The 9,526-nt window shown below is 30.4% G+C and overlaps 1 protein-coding gene across 1 annotated transcript; it reads left to right on the top strand.

Annotated features, from left to right (window-relative positions):
* The first annotated feature begins 2,609 nt into the window (after positions 1-2,609).
* On the top strand, positions 2,610-5,760 carry LOC128189772 (uncharacterized). Its single transcript, XM_052861522.1, has 7 exons — positions 2,610-2,688; positions 2,918-3,301; positions 3,398-3,580; positions 3,949-4,071; positions 4,323-4,508; positions 4,630-4,732; positions 4,944-5,760. Exons 1-7 carry the CDS (start codon positions 2,631-2,633, stop codon positions 5,185-5,187), a joined length of 1,281 nt encoding a protein of 426 aa, XP_052717482.1. The 5' UTR covers positions 2,610-2,630; the 3' UTR covers positions 5,188-5,760.
* Positions 5,761-9,526: the final 3,766 nt, after the last annotated feature.

Below are 9,526 nucleotides of genomic sequence, written 5' to 3'. Positions count from 1 at the left end.
TACAATGAGTAAATATCGATTATATCAACGCATTTTGAAATGTTTTGTTTTCAGAGTGCATTGATTTAGTCTCGGAATTAACGCACTTTTAACAAAAATTTTCAAGGTGAATATTTTTTTAAAAGTGCTTTGTAACAATGCACAGACGTAGAGGGGTTAAAAGTTGAACCACCCACTCCCTCCTGGAAAATTAAAAATAGAGAAACTTATAAATTGTCTATGATGAATTACCAAGCACGACTTTGAACACAGTTACCCCTGGAAATCCCTCACCCTCACATAAAGAAACTTTCTGGACCCGCGCCTAACATTAGTTATTCTTCTTTTAGAATATATTTTACTCATATATCAAGGGAACGACCACCTCCTTATTTCCTTATGAAAAAATTTGAAAAAAATCTGAATAAAAATATTTGTACTTAACTTTCTCGTCAAAAATCATGCTTTTCACAAAATAATACGTTTTGAAAACCTTTTATGATAGTTGTCAGACGGGATGCATGTACTTGTTCTAAATGATAAATATCCTTGTATGTGTGTTTCATAAAAAAATAACCAAGCTTTAATATATGTGATTATCGAGGAAATTCATTAAATTAAGCTAGGAAACATGTACTACCGTTTTTTAGTGAAAATCCGGTTTTGGTAGGCTGTTCAAATAGTGTGGCTTTATAATAGTGATTTCAAAGATGTATATGTAAATGTGTATTTATATATAAATATATCTTGAGAAATTACCATTCATTATTTTTTAATGATATACATATTCTTGATTGATTAAAGTGACTGAAGAGAATAAAATGCTATTTTAGTGTACTATTACGGTTTATATATCATGTGATATATCAATATAATATATATGTAAATAAAAAGGAAGGTTTTGTTTTAATTTTACAATTTATTTACACCACTGTAAAATACGATGAAAAGGTGTTTGATCCTTTCCTGGGTGGTACTACAGTTCATTCCGGATACATAGGGTAATATATAATAAAATAAAGCATGATTTTGACTATTAATCGAAAGATAAAGAGATGCGTTTCGGTTTGCTTCCCTTGTGTTTTAATGAACAAAATCATATGCAAATTATTTAAATTTTTGTTCACTATTTTAAAGGTTATACTGTCCTTAATAAAAACTAACAACAATTATGATTCTGAAGTTAGATAATTGATTTCATATTAAAACGAATGATTTGTGTTTGAATTTAGGTATACTGGTAAACTCTCCATGCACAAAAACATCGGATATACTCAGCAAAAATTTGTGATATCAATACACTTTATTTATATTCCGTGTTTATATTTCCTTATAATTGCATTGGATATCTGTGAAGTTCAATTGCCTTTGAAAACACTTAGGCGCATGAGCACAAAAATAAACGTCAACACGCGTTTCGAATATATTTATTATTGTAAGATTAAATGAAACTTTTAATATCACAGAACCAATCTGATGTGCACTGATGAAATCTAATGTTATCGTTAAATCATGTCTATTCGTTGATAAAAAAGATTATTCTCGACAAAATTTCTTGCACAATATTCATAGTTGCGGAAGCCGACTAAATAACATGTTAATATGACTGTTCCATGTATGTTTCGTATCCCTGACTAAGAGCGTTAACTTTATAATTGCTTTAAAGTGACGATACACAAATACTTCATACAAATAAACAACAAAATGAATATAAATAGGGTTGAGCATTGAATGACTATTTTTGAATGTCCTCTGTCTTATAACACACCAACGTTGTGCAGACAAGTTGTATACCGCGCGTTAGCGTAAACCTTGGTGTGTTTTACAACCGACGACGTCAAAAAATAAGCATTCAGTGCTTCACTGAAATATTGTTTCATGGTGTCAAAACTTGGCCCCAAAAATTGAACAAAATATTTAAAGTATATAATTTCTGAAACCCTGGTAATTTTTTTAAAAATCAACTTATTAAATTTTCTTATTAAAATACCCAAAAAATATAAAATATATTCATTCCCTTAAATCCCTACCATAAAAACTTCCTAGATCCGTGCGCAGAAATGGTTATTTTTTTTTGGGGGGGGGGGGAGGGGGTGAATTTCATCATTATACTAGTATATCAAGAGAACGATAACTTCTTCGTTTCACAAAGGCATGCTTTTAACAAAATAATACTTCTTGAAAACCTTTCATGATGTTGTCAAAAGGGATGCATGTACTTGTCCTAAAAAATAAATATCCTTGTATGTGTTTTTCATGTTAAAAATAACCACGCTTTAACATCACAATATTTATGTGATTTTCAAGGAAATGCGTTAAATTGAGCTAGGATACATATTGTCCCTGTTTTGTAATGAAAATCCGGTTTAGGTAAGCTGTTCAATTAGTACTATATAATAGTTAATACAAAAAAATGTATGCATTTATATTTATCTTGAGAAATTACCGTTACAACAATTTTATCCATTAAATATTCTTATTTCATAATGAAATACCCAATCTTTACTGATAAAACTGACGGAATGAAATGTAGTCCTTTTTAGGCTGTTAATACGGTTTATATTTCATATCATATATTGATATAATATGTATGTGAATATAAAAGGTTTTTGTTTTCATTGAACAGTTTATTTACACTGCTGTTAGATACGATGAAAAGGTGTTTGATTCTATACTGTGTGGTATTACAGTTCATTCCTGATACAATGGGTAATCTGTTACGGTATAGCATGATTTTGACTATTAATCGCAAGATGGAGAGATGTGTTTTGTTTGCTTCCTTGTATTCTGATAAACAAAATCAAATGCAAATTATCTAAAGTCTTTTCCACCATCTTACAGATCATGCTGTCGTAATTTTAAACTGAAAAAAATTCTGAAGTAATATCATGTGCGTATAAATTGAATTTATATTAAAAAGATTTGTGTTTGAATTCAGGTGTACTGTTAAACTCGCCATGTACAAAAACGTCTGATTGGAGTAACTACAACATCCTCCGTTGTCCCACCAATCACACGATTTATATCACAAAGCACGTGATTGAGGATGGATTTACCAAACTGGCCTTCCCATCCCTTGGGTGTAGCGACCGTGATGCTGTTTACTGTGGTGTCGAACTACCAACTAACAACATCAATCTTAAAAACTACCACATTTTGGACTCAGCTGCTCATACATGCAATAGACGAAATGAGTGTAATCTGACCAAACAATATTTTCTGAAGGCTGAAGCGGCTCTGAAGAAGTTTTGTAATGCTTCACTACGACCCGAGTTACAGAATGCGACTTTTCGACAGAGCATTGACTATGAATGTATTCAGGGTGTGCAAATATGTTGAGTTTTAATAAACGGTACATTTATATCCCAAGAGTTGGTTCTTACGATGTATTCATCTTGTGTATTTTACATATTTGTAGATTCTCAGGTCATGGACATGTGTTTGACGGGAAATGAGAGCAGACATTCTTATCAACCGGTGTATTTAAAGGCCTTGGGCGCAAATTGTACCTGTAGTCTTACTGGACCTGTGTCCCGTGTTAAGATATTACAGACAAAGTCTGTCAAAATACTGATTCAATCCAATGACAGCAACCTTTTGGGTAAAAAAAATGATGTTTGAATATAGAAACAATATTTTGATCATTTTAAAAGAGTTGGATGTAGTTTTAAAGTAGTTGAAAGTTTTCAGAGCATGAACACTCGTTAGTGTATACTACTTTGATATACCTGTACGAGCAAACAATCTGATAGTCTTAAGTTTATCTGAGTTATACATAAATAAATATGCATATAAGTCCACTAATAAGATAACCAGTGCCATATAGATATTGATCAAGTGAAATGTCATTAAAGAGTAATGCAAAAAATATGAATATTGGACGACTAGTTAGTAAATCTCTAGTGCCACATTTACAATGACTAATGAATTGTGTTAAGGGTTTAATTGAAACTTTGACTTTTTTTCAAGAGCATCAAAACACTAACGTTGGTTTGTATGGTATTGATATTCCTGTTCAAGCTGACAATTTATTCATAAGAATACAAGAGGGATCAAACAACGGCTTTGTTCTGATGACAGTTCTCAGTAAAGGTAACACTTTTTCCTCCTATAGTATTACATGTACCATCCGAAAATATATAAAACCGAAAGAAACCATTAACAATTGAATGATAGACCTAGTTAATTTTCGTTTAATTAATAATTGCAAAATTGGTAACTGTAAAGTACTTATTGCGATAACACAAATTAACAAAACCATTGTCCTCACGATCTATCTTATAATCCTAATAACTATATATGAATATCTGATATCACCATGTCAGAATATAGTTTTATTACAGAAAATTTAGACATACGCTGTTACAAAAACAGAATTCTTCAAAGATCACTGTCAACTGTTCACACTCCTAGAATAGCATTTCAAATTGAAATGACAATGGGAACTTCGTTATTCACACAGTCAAAAACAGGCATGTTTATCGAAACAACCTCAGACGATCAAGTACCTGTGTTTAAAGAAAAAATAGGTAATTATGAAATTTGAATCAAAAGCCGTTAAAATTTAAACAATACGGTAATGACCGGGTATTTAACGTGCATTGAAATGATTCTCAATTACATTTTAATAGATTTTTCTTTTACTTGTAGAAAGTTCCGATGTTGCATTTAATCAAGGTGTTTTAATTTGGATACAGACCTTTTCGATAATATTCCTTTCTGTCTTTGCTTTTTTTATTTACTACAAAAAGAGGTGAGTTTCTAAAGAAAACTTGATTGTTCAAATTTTCTTTTGAATTACTGCTATGAAAAAAACCCCCAAAGAAAGAAAAAACCCACAAAACATTGATGTTTTTTAAAGAGGAAAAATAAAGAAAGATTGATATTATTTACTTTATAGGTTTTCCAAACAGGTTTTAACTATATCAGAAATATTTCATTTTATACATGAATTGTTATTATAGAACCGCAGGTCATAATTCAGTCGAAATAAGAATAAAAGACAAACAAGAGAAACTGATACTTGTATGTTATCCTAAAGATGAAAAGAAGAAGACGAGTATTGAGATCCACCAAGCAGACTGTATGTGTGCCAGCAACAATGAACGCAAGGAGACGGCTTCTCCATACACACCTCTACAAATTGTAAACGAAGTCGAGGTTAATAATCAGACAAGTAACAATAATGACTATCTTGATGTTATTTGATATCATAAATTACCTTCTCGTCCAATGCTGAAAAAATAACTAATTTTAGACGGGTTCGATATGAATTGTGTTTGATATGTGTTTTTATTTGTAATTAATATTTTGGAAAGTTTGTACACTGTAGATAGTTGATTACATTAATGACACAATTATCTTTTAGATAATAGCAAATAGGTACTGTTACAAGGATTGTTTTACATGTAGAGAGATAAAAAACGTTCATTTGTACATATTACATACTTTTAATCAAACATCGCTCTATCAATGTTTATATATTTTTTCATTTTTTTTTAAAACCAACTCATCTATAAATCTCCATAATAATATGAGTGTAGGGTTGCTGATTATCCTTAACGCAGTCATGCATGTATAGAATGAAATAATGCTGACAAGAAACTGTTAGATATTATCAAAATAATATGAACATCTTATCTCGTGTTTAGTTTCTAAACAAAGACTTTTTGTGCGATGCAATTGAGATTTTGCAAAAAAGACATAGAATTTGCAAAATCATTTTACATGTACATACATGATTTTTTCTTATCATTTGATATGACAATAAATATCTAAGAACTTTATGGAATTAAAACAATACTTTAAATAAAAAACATTTCATGTGAAATTGTTTTAAATGCTATGCAAGAAAAATACCAGTCTTTGAGAACAACTTTATATCATGCAGCATATGGCGAATGACCTATCTCAATGACCTGATGGGAAAAATACAATGCACCTAAAAGTGTTATGCAAGAAAACAACCAGTCTTTGAGAACAACTTCATTTCATACAAAATATGGCAAACAACTCAATATAAAGCTAAACAATCAGAAAGGAAACAGGTGAAAGTATTGTAGTGGTTTTGTGAGCTTTCATAGGGACGAAAAGGAAGACGGAGGTGATGATACGACAATTTATGAGGCTATTCAAAAAAAAATATGATGCTAAACTTTTCAAGGCCAAAAATTACAAGATATATCTTAAACAAGATACACAATTTATAGAATACAAATAAAAACTTAATTCAGACACAATGGGGCTACAAAACATTTTTTTTAACTCATATAGATAAAATTCAAGAGAAATAGCCGTTCTACTCAACAATCATTGTGAAATAAAAGTTCAGAGTTATTGTAGACCTGAAGCATGCTAACACTCAACATGGTCAGCACTCATAAAACCAATCCATATTTTCTAACATGCCATATTGAACTCTAAATAATAAAAATAAAACACCAAATCAGATTTACAACAGATTTATCCGTTTTCATGTGTTGTAATCTACCCCCCTCTGTGGCATTGTTTGGTCTTGGCTTCAAGACAATGAGTAAAATATGTGTAAATAAAGTATTTGTAAATTACATCATAATTTTACAATGGAAATGCCATTAGTGCATTGACACCAAATGGGTATGGTCAAAAACACATCATTGTCTAAAAAATCTACAATTTTTAAACAACCAACTGTGCAAATTTATTCTTTCCGGTTAACGGCAAAGAAAATATTTGGAACATAAAAAATTAGCAAATGGCTCAAAAAGAATATTACAACTTCAACAATTGCAATCAATATCTAAATTGTTCAATAGCTGCACAAATTGTATTTAAAAATATTTCAGTTCCTTTTTCAGACAAATGAACACCATCCCTGTCAAACAACAGCTCATCATTGGGTTTAATATACTTAATTTACTTAATGTAGCCACCCCCATTTCTAACAAGCTCAGCTGCAATGGAACTGTTTAACCTTTTTAAAGATTTGTTCATGGCATTGACATCTTTTACACACACCAACTAACCCATCTTTCAGTATTTTCAACGCTTAGGTTCATCATAGGTTGCGCTTTGACTAGGCGTCGGGTTGCATAATAGTTTTGGTTACATGATGTAAAGCGTTTAGCGTATACGATAACAGTTTAAAAATACAATACTTTAGTATACAATTATTGATGTAAGAGATGACATTGTACGAGGAATTAAACAGGACTAAATCGTTTGTCCCTGTTATTTAAAATTATATTTGGAATATATAACCACACAAGCTTCTCGGTATTTTAGTATGATGTTTATGTGAACACTCTTGTATTGTATACAATATGTAAGGAAACTTAAGTCCTCTCCGTATATACTTAGTTTTTTTTTAAAATTCTCATTTGTTTGATTGGTTCCTTGTTCGTTGAGTTTAATTGACAATTTAATTGAGTTTAATTGATAATCCTGTTCTTTGAAAATACGTTTGTTTTGTTTTCCTGTTTATCCAACCATTGACCTCGCAAAACATAAGCAAAGTTGTATTGAAAATTTTCGGTAAGTTAATGAATTAAAGCTGACTTTTACTTTGTTTCTTAAGCTCATTAAACAAAATTTGAGGCTCAATCGGAGCCATACGATTTTTGTTTTCAATTACGGCGCAGTGAAATATATGTACGGTTTACAAGAATTCTAAACTCAACACAAAAATGCTCTAACGTTCGATGTCTTAAATATTTTATGGTTATACTAGTGTTTGCCTGATTAATTTTTTAAATTTATTTTTCAACTTTTTTTCGTATGTTTTAAAATATATATTGCTATACAACCTTAAGAGCATACCGTTCGATTAATTGTAATTTGTGTTTTTAAATCAATATATATAATTATGCAAAATTGTTGAAACATTTCTTTGAAACAATTTAAATAAGCTTAATACGTTTTATATAAATCAAAACGATTAATATATTTTCGTCAAATTTACAACTGCATCCACGAAAAAGATGAGTTTTACGACAATTTTTTTAACAAAACAAATAAAAAAAACCGCTAAAAATGCGGGGTTTTTTTTAGCAACACCACGGATGAAAACAGTTTGATTTTTATTTCAGGAAATTGTAATATACTTAGCAACAGTAATTTACTAGTAATTAGTAAGATATGCGTTATCACACTGCAATAAAAGTTTGGACCAATACTTCAAATGAGTTGACTACTACACAAAATGAGTTGACAACAAAAAATGAATTTACCATCAAAGTTATTGAACTTAGAGAGCAAACAGGTGATTTGTTTAAAATTCACAAATGTAGCCATACAGTTTTATTACTTATTTAACTTTTTGTAATTATCAATATGCAGTCCCTTCTTTTTATTCGAATAAAGCATTTTTGCGAGGCGATGTCTTGAACTGGATACAGACTCTTCTAATATTTATCACAATCGTCTTAGTACTTTTAACTTACTACAAACGGAGGTAATATAATTTAAAAATTTAAATCTTAAAACACACACACACGCATTCATTTAGTAAAACGATTTTGAGATAATGCAAAAATATCAATAAAATATAAAATATTTTTTTTCAAATATCAAACCTGTATAAATAGTTAAGAAACTTAAAGTCTAAAGATTTTAATGAACTTTTTTTCAGGACGTCAGTAATTGACTCAGCCGAAATAAGGATAGAAGATAAAAATGTGCAACTTGTACTTAATTTTCTTCCAAAAAACGGGAAGAAAAAGAGAAATATTGAGATCCATCAAGCTAACTGTATGTTCTCCGCACTGAGAAGTGTTAATCCTCTCTAGACGTCATTACAGACTCAAAACGAAGTTCAGACTGTTAAACAAACAAATGAAAACACAGTATATGTGGACGTTGCCTAATGTTGTATGTTGTAGCTTTAGTATTCTTTGTTCAAAATATGCCCGTGCTTTTTTGCTTTAACGACAATATTTTTTGCACTATAAGAAAGTTTGGCTTTTATAAAGAAAATAGTTTGTTTAAGATTTTACAACCACAAACTCATCAATATATTATCAACAATTATTTTTATAATTTATCATAATTTTATATTTTCTTACAATTTTGTTACATAAACTATCGTTTCCTTAAAAAACTAGGTTGAACTAATTGTCTTTGTTACATGTAATTAGAAAACAAAAGAATTTTCACGATTTTTTGTCTTTTTTCAAAGTGAAAGGAACTTAAAGTAATAGGAATTGTAAGTAATATGAAATGTAAGTATTAGGAACGTAGTTAATGTAGAATTATTTTTATCCGAGGTGGTCGACGTTTTTGGGTAGACAATATTTTAAAATTTCTGGTAGGGGACGTAATTTCGTTGGTTGTGTAATTGGGTAAATTCATAAAGCTGCACATTAAGGGTGTTTTTTTCGGAGCTTGGGGGTGGGGGTTGGAGATGAGGGCTAACTCTGCTGGAACCCCACAAAATAGTGGAGTATATGGCGTTGGTTGAACTCTGTCGGATTTTTAAAAGTAATATCGACGTGGCTTACTTTGGACTGTCCGTGCTTCTTCCGCACCTTATTAAGTCGTTGTCTCGGAATAAGACTCGTTTAACGTTGAA

This window comes from Crassostrea angulata, chromosome 6 (genome assembly GCF_025612915.1).
Source record: "Crassostrea angulata isolate pt1a10 chromosome 6, ASM2561291v2, whole genome shotgun sequence".
Lineage (NCBI taxonomy): Eukaryota > Metazoa > Mollusca > Bivalvia > Ostreida > Ostreidae > Magallana > Magallana angulata.
Note: the sequence above shows the minus strand (reverse complement) of the source record. Positions and strands in the feature narration are given on the sequence as shown.